The sequence below is a fragment of the Chrysemys picta genome, chromosome 21 (genome assembly GCF_011386835.1).
Source record: "Chrysemys picta bellii isolate R12L10 chromosome 21, ASM1138683v2, whole genome shotgun sequence".
Taxonomy (NCBI): Eukaryota; Metazoa; Chordata; order Testudines; family Emydidae; genus Chrysemys; species Chrysemys picta.
In genome coordinates this window covers 20,179,157-20,200,428 of record NC_088811.1, presented here as the reverse complement: position 1 = coordinate 20,200,428, position 21,272 = coordinate 20,179,157, and the positions used below count along the sequence as shown (strand labels likewise).

The 21,272-nt window shown below is 47.1% G+C and overlaps 2 protein-coding genes across 4 annotated transcripts in view; one reads left to right on the top strand and one right to left on the bottom strand.

Moving 5' to 3' along the window:
* LOC101939304 (claudin-16-like) overlaps positions 1–13,938 on the top strand; it is a 32,295-nt gene extending 18,357 nt beyond the window's left edge. Inside the window, exons 4-5 of one of the 3 annotated variants that reach the window (XR_010594225.1) lie at positions 97–183; positions 9,828–13,938. Coding sequence is in view for 2 of the 3 variants with exons in the window: in XM_065574968.1 (XP_065431040.1) it covers positions 9,828–10,028 (201 nt within the window). In the remaining variant the exon portion in view is untranslated. Of the gene's footprint in view, positions 1–96; positions 1,248–9,827 lie in introns of those variants that run through there. The other 2 variants (XM_065574968.1, XM_065574970.1) reach the window with 2 other exon arrangements.
* Positions 13,939–19,487: 5,549 nt separating this feature from the next.
* LOC101935588 (claudin-16-like) overlaps positions 19,488–21,272 on the bottom strand; it is a 35,092-nt gene continuing 33,307 nt past the window's right edge. Inside the window, exon 6 of the mRNA XM_005281822.4 lies at positions 19,488–20,000. Coding sequence (XP_005281879.3) covers positions 19,909–20,000 — 92 coding nt within the window. The 3' untranslated portion in view covers positions 19,488–19,908. The remainder of the gene's footprint in view (positions 20,001–21,272) is intronic.

The following is a 21,272-nucleotide window of genomic DNA, read 5'->3' as shown; positions in this document are numbered from 1 at the left end:
CACCTGGAGTGGAGCACCCACAGGGACACACATCTCGAAGAACCGCAGTTACTGCAAGGTGAGTAACTTTCTCTTCCCTTTCAAATATCTCTGCAGACCAACATGTCAGTAACTTCATGAAGCATCTCTGCTTGCTGGGACTGGCCCTGGGCTGTGATCAGAGGCATCAGTTACAAGGAAAGGGTGAGGCAAGAAAACACTCAGCCTGAGACTGTCCAAGCTGCCTAACGCCTCTGGATGCCAATTCCCATTCAGAGGGGTGGGAAGGGTGGTCTAGTGACTAGGGCACTGGGCTCGGACTCAGGAGACCTGGATTCAATTCCCGGCACTGGTTCCCAGTGTGACCTTGAACAAGTCATTTAATCTGCCCTGTCTCTAAGTTCCCCATCTGTGAAATGGGGATGCCCTTTCCTTACCATGCAGTGGTGTGAGGATAACTGCATTATGAGGCCATCGGATACTGCCGTGATAAGGGCCATATAGGCATGTTATGTTGTGAAATGTCAGCGTCAATGCGCCCGACTGTGTCAGTCTGGAAAACAGGGCACAAAGACATGGAGCCGTGGGCAACCCCCCCGGGAAGCTTCACGTCCGGGGTGCAGCCTCAGGCAAGGTGCAAGGTGGGGCTGGTGAGCTGTAGCCTCTTCGGAGCCTGGGCATTCCAGAGGGACACAAAGTTCAGCTACCGCGGCTGTTTGCCACTTGCTGCGTCGGTCGGGGTTTGGCAGAGTGTTTATTCTGAGGACCAAATAATTAATCATAACAAGATCTAATGGCTGGAAGTTGAACTCAACAAAGTTCAAACTGGAAATAGGGTGCAAGAAAAGTGAGGCTAATCAATCATTGAACAGAGCCCTAAGGGAGGTAGTCAAGTCTCTGTCACTTGGAGGTGTTAAATTAAAAATGGATTTATCTCCAAAAGATATGCCCTAGCTTGGTCACAAGTTGTTGGGCTCGATGCAGGAGTCACTGGGTGAGGGCTCCTGGCCTGTGCTAAGCAGGCAGTCAGGCTGGGTGCTCATTACGAGCCCTTCTGGCCTTAAAATCCATGAATCGCTGAAAAAGGCCAGGAATTTCAATGGAACCTTAAAGGAATGGGTGCCTAACTCCCTTAGGCCCTTTTGACTAGCCCAGCCCAGGATGATTGCTGCCCCATTTCTCACTGGATCATGGCCATAGGCGCCAGCTTCCTCCGGGCCCAGGGGGCAATCAACCCCCTCTCCACCCCACCTCTTCCCCCAAGCCCCACCCCCACCCCACCTCTTCCCATCCCCATTCTGCCCTAGGCCCCGCTCCCACCCCATCCCTTCCCCCAAGCCCCACCCCCACCCCACCTCTTCCCACCCTGTTCTGCCCCCTAACCCCCAGCATGCCCCATCCCCACTCCTCCCCCTCCTTCCCAGAGCCTCCTGTACGCCATGAAACAGCTGATCGCAGCGGGTGGTAGGCGCTGGTAGGGAGGGGGAGGTGCTGATTGGCAGGGCCACTGGTGGGCGGGAGGTGCTGAGGAGGGAGCTGGTTGCCAGTGGGTGCTAAGCACCCACTTATTTTTTTCTGGAGCACCCATGGAGTCAGCATCTATGATCACGGCAGCTCTTTCAAGCTATGTACTATGCAACGCTATGACTACTAGTGTCGTTTATCCTTGGGTCAGTAATTATTGAAATATGGGAACAGCTTCCCTTGACTTCCATGTGCTTTGGATCAGGCCTTGTGTCTTTTGACAATGCCTAGCACATTGTGGGTGCTACTGCAACACAAATAAACAATGATCATGGCAATTCACACAACTTCACTGTATCTTTCAGACTGCCAGAGCCAAACCCAAGAGAGCTCTTTGGGCCTCAGATAAAGCACCTTCCTCAAAGGATAATGGCAAACCCCAGGAAGGGAGAGGAGCTAGAAGAAGTGATTAAGTCCTGCTGGCTCAGTGTTGTGATTTCTGAGTCATGTGACTGGCACGGCAAGGACATCCGGACTTAAGGGGATTTTTTTCCACAGCTAAAGAAAAATAATGTTTGAAGAATGTATGGAATCCCATGTCTGCACGGTGCCGGTCATCATGATTAGCTGGGAGCACGGCATGTAGTATAGCCATTTCTAGGCATTCCTCCACCATGGCATGGCAGAGTAGACTCTAGCCGCCACTGCTGCTCCCTGGCTCTATAACCAGAGTGGTCCTGGGCTGTGCTCAGAATTTAACCTCATCTCTTTCTGTCAACGGTGTATTTTTCCTATTGATGGTAATTCACATGAAGAGCTCTTAGGTCTTGCTCAGTATTATCCCTCCATTTCCTCCATGATCAGCCGTGAAGTCGGCCACCATAAGGATGTCCTTCCAAGAGACACATGGCTGGTCTGTCTTCTATCATCCTAACCACACGCCCTGCCCACTGAAGTTACTGGGATTTTACTACATTTACTATACTTGGTTCTCCATAAACCTCCCAAAGTTCCCTATTAGATCTTCTCCACACATCAGTCTCCTTTACCGGCTTAAAAACTCATCTCAACACTTCATTTTCAAAGGTTTTCTGCTGTCTTTCTCCCTTCTTAGTAAGTGCCCAAGTCTTACATCCATATAAAACAATAGGCCTTGATATCTGAAGCCTGGTCTTTCTCAGTAGATGTCTGGAGCTGAAAATTCCAAGCAGGAGATAAGGGGGCTAGTTCACAGTGGGCAGAGTTGATAATGTGTTGGGAAAATAACACAGCGGGGCACAGACTATCCAACAAATTCTTGGACTGCATTGGAGACAACTTTTTATTTCAGAAGGTTGAAAAAGCTACTAGGGGGTAAGCTGTTCTAGACTTGATTTTAACAAATAGGGAGGAACTCGTTGAGAATTTGAAAGTAGAAGGCAGCTTGGGTGAAAGTGATCATGAAATCATAGAGTTTGCAATTCTAAGGAAGGGTAGAAGGGAGAACAGCAAAATAGAGACAATGGATTTCAGGAAGGCAGATTTTGGTAAGCTCAGAGAGCTGATAGGTAAGGTCCCATGGGAATCAAGACTGAGGGGAAAAACAACTGAGGAGAGTTGGCAATTTTTCAAAGGGACACTATTAAGGGCCCAAAAGCAAGCTATTCCACTGGTTAGGAAAGATAGAAAATGTGGCAAAAGACCACCTTGGCTTAACCACGAGATCTTGCATGATCTAAAAAATAAAAAGGAGTCATATAAAAAATGGAAACTAGGACAGATTACAAAGGATGAATATAGGCAAACAACACAGGAATGCAGGGGCAAGATTAGAAAGGCAAAGGCACAAAATGAGCTCAAACTAGCTACGGGAATAAAGGGAAACAAGAAGACTTTTTATCAATACATTAGAAGCAAGAGGAAGACCAAAGACAGGGTAGGCCCACTGCTTAGTGAAGAGGGAGAAACAGTAACAGGAAACTTGGAAATGGCAGAGATGCTTAATGACTTCTTTGTTTCGGTCTTCACCGAGAAGTCTGAAGGAATGCCTAACATAGTGAATGCTAATGGGAAGGGGGTAGGTTTAGCAGATAAAAGAAAAAAAGAACAAGTTAAAAATCACTTAGAAAAGTTAGATGCCTGCAAGTCACCAGGGCTTGATGAAATGCATCCTAGAATACTCAAGGAGCTAATAGAGGAGGTATCTGAGCCTCTAGCTATTATCTTTGGAAAGTCATGGGAGACGGGAGAGATTCCAGAAGACTGGAAAAGGGCAAATATAGTGCCCATCTATAAAAAGGGAAATAAAAACAACCCAGGAAACTACAGACCAGTTAGTTTAACTTCTGTGCCAGGGAAGATAATGGAGCAAGTAATTAAGGAAATCATCTGCAAACACTTGGAAGGTGGTAAGGTGATAGGGAACAGCCAGCATGGATTTGTGAAGAACAAATCATGTCAAACCAATCTGATAGCTTTCTTTGATAGGATAACGAGCCTTGTGGATAAGGGTGAAGCTGTGGATGTGGTATACCTAGACTTTAGTAAGGCATTTGATACGGTCTCGCATGATATTCTTATTGATAAACTAGGCAAATACAATTTAGATGGGGCTACTATAAGGTGGGTGCATAACTGGCTGGATAACCGTACTCAGAGAGTTGTTATTAATGGTTCCCAATCCTGCTGGAAAGGCATAACGAGTGGGGTACCGCAGGGGTCTGTTTTGGGACCGGCGCTGTTCAATATCTTCATCAACGACTTAGATATTGGCATAGAAAGTACGCTTATTAAGTTTGCGGATGATACCAAACTGGGAGGGATTGCAACTGCTTTGGAGGAAAGGGTCATAATTCAAAATGATCTGGACAAATTGGAGAAATGGTCTGAGTTAAACAGGATGAAGTTTAACAAAGACAAATGCAAAGTGCTCCGCTTAGGAAGGAAAAATCAGTTTCACACATACAGAATGGGAAGAGACTGTCTAGGAAGGAGTACGGCAGAAAGGGATCTAGGGGTTATAGTGGACCACAAGCTAAATATGAGTCAACAGTGTGATGCTGTTGCAAAAAAAGCAAACCTGATTCTGGGATGTATTAACAGGTGTGTTGTGAGCAAGACACGAGAAGTCATTCTTCCGCTCTACTCTGCTCTGGTTAGGCCTCAGCTGGAGTATTGTGTCCAGTTCTGGGCACCGCATTTTAAAAAAGATGTGGAGAAATTGGAAAGGGTCCAGAGAAGAGCAACAAGAATGATTAAAGGTCTTGAGAACATGACCTATGAAGGAAGGCTGAAAGAATTGGGTTTGTTTAGTTTGGAAAAGAGAAGACTGAGAGGGGACATGATAGCAGTTTTCAGGTATTTAAAAGGGTGTCATAAGGAGGAGGGAGAAAACTTGTTCACCTTAGCCTCTAAGGATGGAACCAGAAGCAATGGGTTTAAACTGCAGCAAGGGAGGTCTAGGTTGGACATTAGGAAAAAGTTCCTAACTGTCAGGGTGGTTAAACACTGGAATAAATTGCCTAGGGAGGTTGTGGAATCTCCATCTCTGGAGATATTTAAGAGTAGGTTAGATAAATGTCTATCAGGGATGGTCTAGACAGTATTTGGTCCTGCCATGCGGGCAGGGGACTGGACTCGATGACCTCTCGAGGTCCCTTCCAGTCCTAGAATCTATGAATCTATGAATAAGAGCAGCTGCTCAGGTTCAGATGAGTTCTTGTGGACAGTCTATTTGGGAGGTGAGTAGGAAACTGTGGGCACCAAGAAATTAGGGTTCAAAACTCCACCTGTAATTATACACACCCCAAAATATGGAGGCCACAGTCAGCAAATCTGGCCCAGTGAAATGCAGAAGGCGATTGTGTACAGTGGCTAGTGTATGTTTAATGACGCCAGATGTGTGGATTAATGAATTGCATTGAATGTTGCCTGCAGTGCCTCACTGTGGTGTCTGTGGGGAACCCACTAGGTAGCATATCTGACAAACAGAATTGTGTGTGGGCTGCATTTTAAGCCCAGGAAATGTTAACCCCACTGTGAGCGTGACCACAGTTACACGGCCTTATCTGTACCACACAGACCACTCTGAAGGAGAGGAAGGTGTCCTGGCACTAGAATGGACAGCTCTAGTGGTTCCACCAAGGACGGTCTGGGGTCTGGGCAGCACATTGACAGGTGGGCTCTGGAGCTGCACCTTGGACCCACCTGCAGCTCTTGGTGCTTTGCAGTGTGGAAATACTCTGTTTTGCCTGGTGTCACGGATCCACAGGATCGGTGCTCTGCTCCTAGCCTTGGAACTGTCTCTTGGAGGAACCCTTTGATGTGCCAGATCCCAACAGGTCTGACTCTTCCTTTGTCCACTGCCTCCTGCGACTGAACTTCTGGGGCTTCAGCACTCCTGTGTCACATCATGAGCTCTGTTCAGTGTCTCCAACGGAGATAGATCCCTGGTAGAGACTTGTCCACTCTTCAGGGATTTACACACATCACTAAGTATTTACAGTGATACTCAAGCAGTGTTTTCAAAACAGTTGGGTTTCAGTCAACTGGAACACAGCATTGGAAGTCCTTAGGTTAGCATAGAGAAATGAAGATTAAAGCATAGATCATCCTGGTCAGCGAGAGCACCAGCCAAATTGTAGCAAACTCCATTTTCAGGCTCTCTCTCTCTCTGACTTCCTTCCTTAGTATCTGCATGTGAACATTGCAGAACTAACAGACCAACACAACACAAAGAACCTTTAATAACAACACCCCTACCAGACAGGCCTTGGAAGAGACGACCGGCAGGTTTATGTGAATTCAGAGGACATCATTACCTGGTCATAGTGGACTATTTTGGTCTGCGAGGCCAGACTCTTTTTGGAAGCCAACCTTTTATTCCCCCACCTCATACTTTCTAGTCCTTTGTCGAGCTGGGGTTTCTGCTCAGCTTCCTTGCTGAAAGGTGGGGAAATCTATGAGTCATTGGAGCTTGCATTGTGTCTCTGGCCCCCTTGTTTATCTGCGTCTGTTTCAACTAGTTCCTTAACGACTCTTCATTCCACTCAGAAAGGGAGGTGACACACAGGTTTATGTCCCTTAGCTTTCTCTAAGAGCAAACGTAGTACTCCTCCCTGCCCGGGTAGCCATGCAAAATATAAGGGAAACTGAGGCACATATAGGATTCATAAAAATATTTCACAAATTCCCATTTCATCACCCATGGCTAGTCTTGATTTATGGCTACTGATTTGGAATATTTGAATATAAGAGCTGACACACTGGTACAGGCCAATTGTCCTGTCTATGAGCATGACTAATTGCAGATTCTTCAGTGAATCCCCACTAATCCATCTGGCCAATTGTGCAATGGATTTCCTCCCGAGTGTGGCCGAAGACAATGGCATGTTCTCTTACCATTTGTCTTACCGCAGCACCAAAAGGCCCCCTTCTCCCCTCTCAGGAGTGTGGCTTTTCTGTGCTATGGCGATTCACACCCAGATGACAGCTGATGTCATCTTTCTGGCCCAGCATGTACTTTACATGGAGTTCTTCTCTTCTTTCCTGATGGGAATAGTTATATAAAAACAGCTCCTTTGTTTCTGAAGCTTCATTTTAGCCCAGCTAGTCAGTAAAATACCTGCCAGTTTTGGTTAAAAACATGAAACTTATCAGTCCAGTCTGTCTTGTTCTGGGCATTTTTTATACTATCCAGGTGACAGTCATGGAGCTGATATGGAATGTTATGAGTACTGAGACGTGATCATTTTATGGACACTGTATGTGAGTGGGTCAGTCAAAGTTCCTCCAAGCCAATGGCTTGTCAGGATGATGTGGTTAAAGGTACATCAGTTTCATAGTCAACAATACACAAGAGAGTGAGGTAGCCAGCATCAGACTGCCTCAACCTTATGGGTCAGGTACACCGTTTGCAGCTGGGTGAACTGGAAAGGGCCTTTCAGTGGGAGATCAAGTGAGATGCAAACCCATACCCTGTAGGAGTGTAGTCAAGCACCTTTCAGCCACTGCACCTCAAGAAACTGAGTGAGTGAGAGGAAGTTATTGTGTATTGATTATTAGAATTTCCTGTATGACTGTATGGCTCTAAATTTCATTGTTGGTAGTGAATGTTTAGTACATGCTGTGACATATCGGTGTATAATCCAGAGCAGTGAGGGGCTATGTCACACCTGCTTTGTAACCTGGGGTGCCTTGCTGTGCCTTGCTGTTGTAGCTTCCAACCTAGACTGCTCACAACCAGCCATCAGCATGCAGGCCATTCCCCAGATGTGTTTGTGTAACTGCAGCCTGCCGGTCATACCCTGGCTCTCACCAGCCTGGGTTATACTGCAAGGCGACCTCCACACACTCCCAGTCCTGGACTTTCTCCCCAGAAATGTATGTCCTGCACTGTCCAGCCTTCTCCCAGACAGACCAGAAATATTAAGTTTGTTATTCCTTTATGGAAATAATATACACCAGTTTGGTGCTACATGAGTTTTGAACATGCACTCTTAATCATACAGGGAAATCTTATAATTTCACATGCAATGTTGCCACACATATGCTATCAGGACAATACTGACCAGCAGATTATGAGTTTTCAGATGGTACCTCAAGAGGCACACCATGTACAAAGGTTATTACAACAGGGTGTAGGGTGTGAATACAGGGGTGTATTCCATCACACATACCTTTAATGCTCAAATTCAGTGGGGTCTGTAAGGAAGGCAGCACAATGACTTCCCAGAGACGAATGCCCAAGCACACACTTGAAAGGCAACAAGATCCTGGCTCTGAGGAAGGTGCCAGCTTGTTTTCCAAAGCTGGAGGTTACCAGAGCAAAGGGCTATAACCAGTTACAAAGTGATTTGATCCATGCAAAGAGGAGTTGGCACTCTCCAGGAACTGCCACGGGTGTTGTCCGTGAGCTCAGACACAGACAAGCTGCCCCAGAGAGAGGCTTTGCAGAAGTGTCTATCGGGAGTTAGTCCTGCTAAGGTCCCCGGATGGGAGATAGCCAGACCCCTGGTAAGCTGGAGAGGTGTATAGAGTGTTTTACCACAATGTGTTCTGCTAAAGGCATTTGTTCTAAATCAGCACTACTTTGCGTGAAGAAGGCCGTTTTGGTCACCACTTACCACTGTCATTGCGTGGCTCAAGCTTTCTCCCTGCTGCCTTGGAGTGGCTTCTCATCTCAGGGGTCTGAGTCCAAAGTTCTGTATCTTAGCACCTGGTGCCTCTACCCAAGGGGGCCCCTCCCAGTGCCTGGGACACAAGGGGTGCTGTCCCTTGGGGAATTGTTTACTAACAAATAATACACAAGGAGTGTATTTCAATATACAAGGAATAAAATAATTATCATAGTCCCCAGAGTAGCTATACAAGAACAGGGAGAACTTAGGTACAGGGAACAAAGGATAAGGGATAAGGAAAGAATAGGAGTAACTAGAATAATACAATAGTAACAATACTTTAAACCTTCCACCTCTCAACATTTACAACAGGCCCAAACTACCCAGCTCCATCCCAGCACCTGCCTCAGCAGACAGTGGATTGAGAGTCAGTTCTCTTTACTGGGTGATGCAATGCTGTCATTATTAGCCAGCTTAAAACTCACCAGCAAAATAAATAGATGCAGGATTTCTTACAAGATCTTCACCCCTAAAAGGCTAGTATCCTCCTGATGCTTCCTGCTCTGGAGTCCAACGGAAACTTAGGCTGACGCGGTGCCCTGGTCTGTAATCGCTCCTCAGGCTCCTCGGTTGCTGGTCTCTGTTGGGTTGATGCTTTTCAACAACCCAGGAATCACCGACAGAGTTCAGTTTCCCTTTGGATAGGAATGGGAAGTTTAATGGGGACCTCCCAGGCCGCGATGTTTCTCTCACCACTCCACAGCAACAGCCAAAATTGAGAGTAAAGCCAAACCTTTGGTCTCTGAGTTCTGGCTTATGTTTGGTTCTGGGAGTAGCAGTACCCTGGACTCTAGGCATTCTGGGAAATGGAGTCCTGAGCCTCTGTAGCCATTGTTACTGTAGCCCAGGGGCCAGTTCCTCAGAGGCTTGGAGGAATATGTCAGGAACAACCATCTCCAGAGGGGGTTACCCGTGCAACCCAGCGCCTGGTCTCAGAGTGGGAGAATTGCATGAGTCCACCCCCAGAGACAGGTGACAGCCTGAGGTCTGAGACTTTGAAGGGGTGCACACGGAGTCGGCAGGAGATGTCAGAGATTCCAAGGCCAGAAGGGAGCATTTCGCTCCTCCAGTCTGACCTCCTGTGTAGCACAGCCAGAGAACTGCCCTACAAGAACTGCAAGAGCATTTATCCCAGTAAACGTACCAGACCCTTCTGAAAACTTCACTTTGGTGCTTACGGCCAGCACCTGGTGTCCCAATGAGCTCACTGGCTACCTTCCCTTTCAGGTCAGTCTTGGGATCCCAGGGGTGACCTATGAACTGGGCTACTCATACTGGATGGCTGCAGCCGGCACCATCTGCACCTGTGTGACAGGGATCCTGCTGATTGTTGCCAACTGTCCCAGCACCCGGACACCAAGACGGGGGAGGAAACGTCCACGTGCCTGCCTGCCACCTGTCTCCCCGAGGAAAGGCACCTACCTGTGAGGCTGGAGCTGAGCACTTCACTCCCTGCCAGCCACTGGAGACGCAGGCCTTTGCTTCAGTGCAAGATGCTCTGGAAAACTGAGATGAAATTTTGTTTTTGTCAACGTTTACTGTCCCCCCCACCCCCATTTTTTTTACCAGCTCTACTATAGCCCAGTGCTGTGAGAAGTCCCTCACTCCCTTGGGAGAGCAGTCACATGCACGCTGACATCAATGGGGCTACAGAGGAGTGAAGGCTTTGCACTCTGGTCCAGAGGGAGGGTAGGATGGCACTGCAGGAAATGCAGCACAACCTAACGATGGTCAGGCAGCTTCACAAAATAGTTGTAGAAACCGTTAAAGCTGCAAGTCACCTTGGGGGCAGGAGATTGTCCCGATGTCTGTGCTTAGCAGTGAAGGCAGGATCATTGCAGGGCACTGAGCTCTGGAGAAGCAGGACTAGCCTGGGGACAGAAGGCAATGCCAGCGACACTGGGTTTCTATCTGTGCTCATTTCTCTTTGTGTGTGTGTGTGTGTGTGTGTGTGTGTGTGTGTGTGTGTGTGTGCGTGCGCAAATGGGAGAATCTGTGTGAACTAGATGATATCAGTGTCTCAGCAATGAACTGATTCGCCCTCAGATAAGAGCAGTTAGAGCACTATGAATAAGCAGCAGTAATTCTTCATTCCTGTTTGCTCTAGCGAGAATTAGACATTCCTTTGTTTTCAGCTCTTTTTCATATTAATCTATTACAATTACACATTATTACAGGGGAGGAAACCTCTTATTTACTAGAAGAAAGCAACAAATGGTGCTCTTTAAACAAGGCTGTGGAAAGCCCTACAGATGGAGCACTTAGGAATGAGAGCAAATGACTTCTTTTTGTTCAAAATGTGGAGAAAAGAATCACTGTGCCAGTGATCTCAGGGCAAAGAAAGACTGAAACTAGGAAACATCACAGTATAAATGGCACCACACCGTAGTACTTTGTTGTGCATAGTCTGTATTATTCAGCTTGCTTAACTACAAAATCTCTGTAAGAATATTCCACCTGGTTGTGGGCAATAGAACAGCTTGTATGGAAATGCTCCCCCATCGGGTATGGCCAGGTATTAATTTAATAGAAACAGCCAGGTGGACTCCTCAGATTTCTGCTAGAAGCAGAATTTAATAGGGATCCAGGCTTGTTTTATGACTAGGAAGAGATTCCTATTGTCAGAAGCACACAATGTTGGCCTGACTCTGCTCCCCCTAACAGCACTGAGATTTTGGGCTGGGGTTTTCCAAGTAGCCTCTCAAGAGAGTTAAGAACTGGAATCCCACTGGGAACCTAACTCCCTTAGGCTCTTTTGAACACCCCGGCCTTCACCCAGTAGTGACTCTGGGAAGGATTTGGGAGTTGTGGTGGATATCAGCTGAACATGAGCTCCCAGTGTGACACTGGCCAAAAGGACTAATGGGATCCTGGGATGCATAAACAAAGGAATCTCGAGTAGGAGCAGAGAGGTTATTTTATCTCTGGGTGTGGCACTCGTGCGACTGCTGCTGCAATCCCGTGTCCAGCTCTGGTGCCCACAACTCAAGAAAGATGTTGATAAATTGGAGAGGGGTCAGAGAAGAGCCAAGAGAATGATTAAAGGGTTGGAAAATATGCCATATAGTGATAAACTCCAGGAGCCCAATCTATTTGGCTTAAGAAACAGAGGGTTAAGGGGTGACTTGATCATAGTGTATAAGTATCAACACGGGGAACAAATATTTAATAATGGGTATGACACTGGCAGACAAGGTGCAAGCTCATGCCAAGGCCCGGGCCTCACTGAACACATACAAATGCATGGCTGGAAACCAGTCTTGCTTACTTGTGTTTTAGCATTATCAAAATCGCTATTAGATGTTAAATTGATGAAAATGTGTTTAGTGTTTAGACTTTATAAAATGCTTGTAGGGTGCTGGGTGTATTGATCTCACTTATAATCTCTATAGCCTATGGTATAAAGTTATATTGTGTGTTTGCATTGTAAACCTCTGTAATTGTGTAACTCAACAAACAGGCAAAGAAGAATTGAGTAAGGGAAAGTGCTCATCCTGCATACAAGAATAGCCCATGGAAGGCAAAAGATGTATTGTGTAGCATCAAAGCACACACTGTTGATTTCATTCCCACCTCCCTCCAGGAACTCATCCCATCAGTTTTGGACTTTGGAAAGGAGGGGATAAGGAGTTTCAGGAGAAACTGAATCTCTCTTATGCTGCCTGGTTTCTGAGGGGCAGGGACTCCTAAACATAAGCATTGAGAGCCCCATGCTGGTTAGCCGGGGTTAGCCCTGAAAAGGCATTCAGTGCTGACAGATTATTACCTCTTTGTCACCTGTTGAGACCGTAGCCTGAACTCACCTGTGTGTATATGTTGCCTGCTTTAACCTGTAAATAACTCTCTTGTTTCTTTTTCCTTGTTAATAAACCGTTTGTTAATTATGTGATTGGCTACCAGCGTTCTTTGGTGTGAGATCTAAGGTACAAATTGATCTGGGGTAAGTGATGTTAGGGCTCCCCTGCCCTTCCTTGGTTCTTGTCACGCAGACAGAAAGCAGAAGAGCAGAGTATGAAGTGCCGGCAATGCAATGTTTGTTGGGGTTACCAAGCAAGTATAATGCACAGCTCCGTACACCAGTAGAGTTTTTCCTGTCCCCCCCTCCTCTTTCTTAGCAGCTCAGTTATACCTGTAGTGCATGCCCTGGCCCCACCCCTTACAATTTATGGTCTGTTCCGTTTTGGAGGGTTGTGAGTCTGGGGTTTTCGGTACCACCTCTCTTGTACCCCATGAGAGGGGCAGGGGGTGAGGTTGTGTACTGGCCAAGGCCAGGCTTTTCTTTGGCTTTTAGTGTTTCTTACGCCTCTCCCACAACCCCTTTTGCCCCTCCCAACTGGTTGCTTGAGCTTGTCTTGTGATAAGAGTCGAGGCAGTCGTATATTAAACTCCCACCAAAACCAGCAACACTTTAGCTCGATTTCTTATCTTTTCTCATTATACTAACAAACCCATCTGGTTGGGCAGAAGCAACACAAAGTGTCTTTGTTCACACTGTGACACACCCAAACCAGTGGGGTACAGGAGTCTGATAGAAGGCAAATATACTGGTCACTGGATGAGTAGTTTTCTGTTCCCTGAGTGACCAGAGCAGGGGCTGCACTAGAGTAATCAGGAACCTGCTAGAACCAGTTAAGGCAGGCAGGCTAATTAGGACACTTGGAGCCAATTAAGAAGAAGCTGCTAGAATCAATTAAGGCAGGCTAATCAGGGCACCTGGGTTTTAAAAGGAGCTCACTTCAGTTTGTGGTGTGAGTGTGAGGAGCTGGGAACAAGAGGCACAAGGAGCTGAGAGTGAGAGGGTGTGCTGCTGGAGGACTGAGGAGCACAAGCATTATCAGACACCAGGAGGAAGGTCCTGTGATGAGAATAAGGAAGGTGTTTGGAGAAGGCCATGGGGAAGTAGCCCAGGGAGTTGTAGCTGTCATGCAGCTGTTACAGGAGGCACTATAGACAGCTGCAGTGCACAGGGCCCTGGGCTGGAACCCGGAGTAGAGGGCAGGCCCGGGTTCCCCCCAAACCTCCCAATTGACCTGGACTGTGGGTTCTTCCAGAGGGGAAGGTCTCTGGGCTGTTCCCCAACCCACCTGGTGAATCTCTGAGGCAAGAAAATCTGCCAATAAGCGCAGGACCCACCAAGATAGAGGAGGAACTTTGTCACAACACATATTAGTAAGGATATAAGAATATCAAAAATCAAATGGGCAAACAAAACCCCAGAGTCTATCTCCGGCAAATATACAGGCCTGAATGCTATATTACCATCACTAACAAGTGACTGGTCTCTTGGGACTGGACGCAACCTGATTATTTTGATCTTTGGTTAAAGTGAGCATTTATCACTAAGGCCAGTCTGGGTGGCGAGATAGACTGGCGTGTCCAGGGGGACTGTCTGTGACGCCATCTTATCTTATCTTATCTTATCACAGGATAAGATTATTGTGAGTTCACTTTGGGAGTTCACATTTGTTACTGGGTTGGTGAAATCTAATTATAAAACTTGCCACCAGTCTGGGGTGTCTGCCCTGCCTTTTGACAGTCTGCCATGAGCTTGGCGCTCTCGGCTGGGCATCACTCCAGACAGCGTGACAATGAGCTCTTCATTCTAGCAGAGAAAGTTCTAACACAATCCAGTGGCTTGATGCTGAAGTGAGACAAATTCAGACTGGAAACAAGATGTAAATTTTTAACAGAGAGTAATTAACCATTGCAACAATTTACCAAGGGTCGGGTGGATTCTCCATCACTGATGATTTTTAAATCAAGATTGGGTGTTTCTGTAAAAGCTCTGCTCTGGGCAGGTCTCTGGCCTGGGTTATACCGAAGGTCAGACAAGATGATCACAATGGTCCCTTTTGGCCTTGGAATCTCTGAATCGACATCCGTGGGAGCAAAGTCGGGGCAATGCGTAGCACCTTAGAAAATCCCACCCTGACTGTACAATGCAGGAGAGAAAAGTCGTTGTGCTCATTCTCCATCCCTGGCGATTTTAAAATCAAGATCGGACGTGTTTCTCAACGATCTGCTCTAGATCACACACAAATGAATTCAGGACATTCGCGGGCCTGTGTTATACCAGAGGTTAGACAAAATGGTCATAGTGGCCCTTCTGGCCTTGGAATCTATGAATCATTATAGGCCTGGTGCTGGAGCCCTCCTGATGTTGAGTGGCACTTACTTATGCAAGTAGTGGGATTGAAACCAATGGGATGGTTCATATGAGTAAGCAGTGTCCATCCCGAATATGGGATGCAGAACTGGGTCCTGTAATAGCATCTCCTGCCCGGGATAATATCTCCTGAATATGACACATTTAATGGAGGAAACATAATTGTAAAGGACTTGGCACTCACTACTCTGTCACCTGTCCTTAACTAAAAGTGATGACTGCCATCTTGGCCAGCAAGCTGGGATTGAGCAAGGCTAAAAGCATGACCTAGCTGCTGCCGTACCGTCTCATAGCCTGGGGGAGAGGAAGATTGTGTCACACTCCCGCCAGTAGGTGACACAGACACTCAGCAAACACCTAGAGAAACTGGGCAAAACTTTCACTACAATGGGAGTTTAAAACAGCTGTGATAGATGATAGGTTACGCAAGTGACTTGTCCTCGTTTGTACTTGTAATAAGCTGGTTAAGTGTGTTGTGTCCTGCTCTAGGGGCTGGTCTGCAGAGAGGATAAGCACCTACTACCATTGCTAGTGCATGGAGCTATTTCTTTAGCTAAACTGTAGAGGCTTTTCTGTGGAGCTGCATGTGACAGGTTCATTTTCCGTGGGTCACCCAGGGCGATGGGGTTGCTGCATCCAGAGAGCAACGTGCTCCGTGTACATGCACATCTCAACGCCACCTAGAATGTTTACTTGTCAATAAACTTATCTGATTGGTCCAGTTTTGTGAAAAAAATAGGAGTGTAAAACAGAATGTTTGTGAGTTGGTGGTAGGGTGACCAGATCCCAATGTGAAAAATCGGGACAGGGGGTGGGGGGTAATAGGAGCCTATGTAAGAAAAAGCTCCAAAAATCGGGACTGTCCCTATAAAATCAGGACCTCTGGTCATCCCTAGTTGGTGGCTTCCAGCAGCTGCGCAGGATACATAACCATAAGCAGATCTTTTTTCTCATGTCCAGTGCTCCAAACAACAAGAATTTTTGAACTGCGTGTGTATAGCCTGGAAGTGCCTGTATTTCTCTGGGAGGCAGTTATACCCTGGGCATCTCTGTGCTCCTCCCTGTGAGCCAAGAGCTCCTAGGAATCTGTTAGGTTTACGGTCATTACCATTTCTTGGATTCTCCAACCCTGCGATGATGCTGGAGGCTCTTCCCCCCCCCCCACCTCGCTTTCTGATGGGGGTCAGTGATGTCAGAAAGCCTAGATCTGATTTTATCAAAGGAAAATATGAAGGGCCAGCTCCTTGGCTGGAGTAGATCAGCATAGCTTCATTAACATCATTGGAGCTCCTATGGTGACATACAGAAACTGAGGCTCTCCAGGATGTGAAGGGGGTAAATGAAAAGTGTCTCTCTTTGTTAAGGCCTAAAGCAGCTACCACTGCATTTCTCCAATGGACGTGGGGTAGCTGAGATGCCATGGGATGGGGCAGGGCTAACCAGGCTTCTTAGGGCTCCAGAATCCAAGATAAAATTCTGGTTTGTTGGCGACTCCCTTGCCAGATTGCCAAAGTCTTGGCGAGTGGGATGGAGCTAGTTACATCAGCCAACTGAACTAGTTACATCAGCCAACTGAAGGGTTGGCAGGAGGGACAGGCAGCCTGGAAAGAAGTGATCAGACTGGCTGGATTCACACTGGGCTTTGGCTGAAGGGTGTGAGCCTAAGTGAACTGGGCTGGCCAGAAAGGCTTGTGGACCCAAGTACAGCTCCCCTTAGGCCCAGGCAGCGCTGGTGAGGTCACTGATGCATTTCACCCTTTATGCTGGCTTCTGTAAGACAGAATCTTACAGGTTCTAATCTAATATGGAGATATACCTATCTCATAGAACTGGAAGGGACCCTGAAAGGTCATCGAGTCCAGCCTCCTGCCTTCACTAACAGGACCAAATACTGATTTTTTTGCCCCAGATCCCTAAATTGCCCCTCAAGGATTGAACACTCAACCCCAGATTTAGCAGGCCAATGCTCAAACCACTGAGCTATCCCTCCTTCTTGGGGAGAGGGCATGGGATCCACACAGGACTGCCTGTTCCACAGATAAACGCTGATGACAGATGCAAAGACGCTTCTCTCCAAGAAAGATGGATCAAACCCACAAATTCCTGGAAAATTCCCCGAGAATAACAGCTACTGCGCCTGGGTGCTGTCGAGGTCATTTGAGGGGGGTTTCAGCATGTTTTTGGCCAAAGAGATGATTTTAGTATGAATTGCACAAGTGCTCTGAGTAGAGAAAGTAGAACTGATTAATTAACCCAGGCTGGATTTTCAAAGAAGCCAGTCAGGTGCCCAACACTCACTGCATTTCAGTGGGAGCCAGGGCTCAGATTTTCAAAGATATTTAGGTCTTTGAGGCACCTAACCCCCTTAGACTAATTGGCAAATCCCAGCCTAAAAGTAGAACTCAAAAAGCCATGCTGTGATTCTGGGTCCTTTAAGAAAAAGACGGGCATCTGAGTCTGTAGGCATCATCTTAACTCCACATTTATTTCTGAAATTCCTACAGAAGATAAAGAGTCCTAATTGCTACAGGCTCAGGAGAAGCGAATTCATTTTGCTAAATTAAGAATCCACTCAGAGATCATGGGCATGGGTAGCTCGGAGGCACGAGTTCCATCTTGTCTCTGCACTGCTGCATCTTCATTTTAAATCCAGCCAGCTGTCCTGGAGCCAGGACAGAAGCTGAAGGGGAAGGCGGAAGGGAGAGGAACTGAGAGGTCGCAGAGGTCAGTGATAAGGAGGATGGGGTCACTGAGGGCGAAGGAGAGGCAGACAGGCATCGAAATGAGAAGAAGGTGGATGGTTGTCAGGGGGTGTGACATTCTGTACCTTGGGGGAGCTCTCTGTAACCCCCATATTCCTCATTTACATATAATTGTGATCTTTCTTATAAAGCAGGCCGTGTGAGGTCTCAGGGGAAAGGTTATAATCTGCTGAAAATCATATCTATATCTATACATATATATATATATCATTAATGCATATGGAGTTATGAGAATTGTGTTGTATGGTTGTCACTAAAACATGCTGTAAGTTGAGGAATCAGCCAGATATTAGCTCTTCAGAGACAACAGCAAGGAAAGTAACCAACACCTGGGTCAGGTGTCAATCAACCCATCAACAACCATTGTCCAGCAAGAAGCTACAATTCAATGATTCACCTGCATGAGGCCACACCAGGGGAATTGCTCAACCTTGGTTGGAGACTCAGCAATGCCCCCAGACATGCCTGGACTTGTGTTTTCCCAGCACGTGGACTGAGGGTATAAAACAGACACAGGGGGCCCCATGCTGGGCCTTTCTCCCTCACCCACCTATGCTGCAAGCAACAAAGACACTCAGAAGAAGACTGAAGACTCTAACTGAGGGGACTGGCCAGGTTTTAAGGGTGAAATCTGTGTACTATGAACTGCAATATCCAGTGGGGTGAGAAAAACTGCTTAGCCTAGATGTGTTGCCCAGTCTAATAGGGTTGAGAGTTTAGACTGTGTGCTTATATTTTATTTTGGTAACTAACTCTGACTTTTTGCCTATCACTTATAATTACTTGAAATCTATCTTTTGTAGTCAATACATTTGTTTAACTGTTTATCTTTACCAGTGAGTTTGTATGAAGTGTGTGGCAAAACTGCTCAGGTTTGCAAAGGCTGGTGTATGTCCACTTTCCATCGATGAAGTGGTGAACCAATTAATAAATCTTGAGCAGTGCAAGACAGTATATTCCTGAGGTACAGTGCTGGGCGCTGGGGGAATTTGGCTGGTGCCTTTCTCTGTGTGATTCATGAGTGTCTCTGGGAGGATTCATGCAATAGAGCTGGGTGTGGGTCTCCACATGCGGTTGTGCCGAGTGATCACAGCGCCTAGAGGGGTTGCTGCTGGTCACTAGTAAAGCATGGTGAGAGACAGCCCAGGCTGGAGAGTCTTAAGGCGGCACAGCGGTCCCACAGTACCCCGGGGATCCAGTCACAGGGGGGATGGTAGGTGATATCTCCTCCAGCAAGAGGCAAAGATGGTGTGTGGCTGGAAGAAAGAAAATGGTTGAGAAGGATGGAAGCTGAAGGGCTGGAGGTAGAAAGCAGAAGCCCCACATCACTCTTGGGGTATGAGTGTGTGGCCACCAGAAGAGAGGTGAGCCACTGAGTCTGTGGGATTCAGCCAGGCTTTGGTGAGGACGAAGGGCTGGAGGCGGTCAGAGCTGAAGGGTTCACGGTTAGGGAGAAGGCCTGGGACCTCCAGGAGAAGGCAAAGGATGGGAGCAATGTTAGAGGGAGTGGAACCTTTCAACATGATCCCTGTCAACACTAAGGGCACTTTGTGGCCTCGGGAATGACTGAGATATTTTCCTCTTAGCATGTCTGTTTGCAGTTGGTTTTCCTCCCTGCTGCCGATGGGGAGAACGTAGCCCCTTCCATGATCAGTCGGGATTTACACTGCACCTTCCATCCGCAGAATTCAAAGCGCTTTATAGCCCAGCCTCCCCTTGCCCCTGGGAGGGCAGTTTGCACTTGGGGCCTGGGTCTGCCAGCTGCAATCTGCAGATTTGGGACCTGATTCTGAACATACTCCACTGATACCAGTGCGGTCCCTGCTGACTCATGGGGGTGAGCTCAGGATCAGAGCAGGCCCCTTCTCAGGAGGGGGCAAAAGCAGCTTTTCCTGCCGACACTTTGGAATATTTGTGTTACATGTAGAAAACATCATGAGCCCCAATCAGAATCCACACTGCTCGTGACAGACCTTTATTAAGCAGATGCTCAGCCTAGCACATCTAGATCATGCTAACATGACACCATCTTCGACAGGCCCGTGTCTTGCCAACATGATGCCAGCCTCTGTGTGGAGTACCTTAAAGCCCCTTGCAGCTACGCTACACTTACAGAACACGACAGAAACGTTCATTAATTGCCCTAAAAACACATCAAGGTTCTGGAAAATTAATTGCTCACGGTCAAAGAGTCACTGTCACAAGCTGGAACCTGACATGATGCCTTCACTTCAAAAGCAAATCCAGAGAAAAGGATTCCAGGCTGCGTAGAACAGTCTGGCTCTGTCTGGCAATTTCAGGAGGTTTGGTCGCTCTGGGAGAGCAGCAGACGCCGAGAGTGGGACTGGAGGCAGGTATCCTTGGAGGTGCAGCTACTTCATTACACTCGGGAGTTTATCACGTACAGCCGCCCAGTGGCAGTTCTTCCAGAGGGGTAGATGGACCTTTGAGGTCTCCTGGAGGGGCTAGCATCTGACAGAGAGAAAAGATGTAAAATAATGTAATTGAGAAAGATTATCATCTAGAGAAGAGGGGAAGTCAAGTTGTGACACTACACCCCATATTCTTTGTAGAGATATGGCTACGCTATGAATGTGGCATAACTAAGGGCAGGTGTCGATTTAAGATACACAAATTCAGCTACGTGAATAGCGTAGCTGAATTTGACGTATCGCAGCCGACTTACCCTGCTGTAGGGACGGCGGCAAAATCAACCTCTGCAGCTTCCCGTCGACGGCGCTTACTCCCACCTTCGCTGGTGGAGTAAGAGCGTCGATTCGGGGATCGATTGTCGCGTCCTGACGGGACGCGATAAATCGATCCCTGAGAGGTCGATTTCTACCCGCTGATTCAGGCGGGTAGTGTAGACCTAGCCTTTAATATGTTTTAGGCAAGATGGGTCGGGTGAGATATCATTGGGAAGGTTATGAGTTACTGAATGTGATTATCCTATTTGTATGCATGTATCATTTCTGTATCTGAAGTTAGGGATATTGACTATGTATCAATTACGAAAGTGTTTGCACCTGGGGAACGCCCATCAGACAGAATGCCATCAGTCTGGCTGGTTAGTCAATGGGCCATGAGGGAGGACAATAGGACTCCGAAGATGCTAATCTCCCTCCTTCCTGAGAAGCTTCCTGGGATGCTGCTTTGACACTGCAGGGTCATGTGATCATGTCACCTGGTACTGGACCCCATCTTGACCTGCTAGTATTTTTCCACAAAAGGGGTGGAGACCAAACTGGAAAACAAATTATTCCTGCCATATGTAAATCCTATTTAAGGCAGGGAAGTGAGTTAATCAGGGCTCTTTTCTTCACTGAATCCCCGGCCAGGATGACGGCTGAGAAGATCTAAGAAACTAGGACTGGGGGGAGGGAGTGGGGAGAAGAGCTGAGCCCAAGCTGGAAAAGGTGTCTGGCCTGTGAAAGAAATGCCTAAAACAACATTTAGGGTGAGAAAATTACCACTTCTAACCGGTTTCTTTAGTGTATTGAGCTTAGGTTGTGTGTTTTAGTTGCTCAGTAATCTGCTTTGATCTGTTTGCTGTCCCTTATAATCATTTAAAATCTAACCTTTGTGGTTAATAAACTTGTTTTATTTTCTAAAACCTAGTTTGTGGAATTCATAACTGGCGGGGGGGCAAAAAGCTGTGCATATTTTCCTCACATTGTGGGAGGGGGAAATTTTCATGAGCTTACGCTGTACAGATTTCTGTGCAGCGCAAGACAATATAATTTT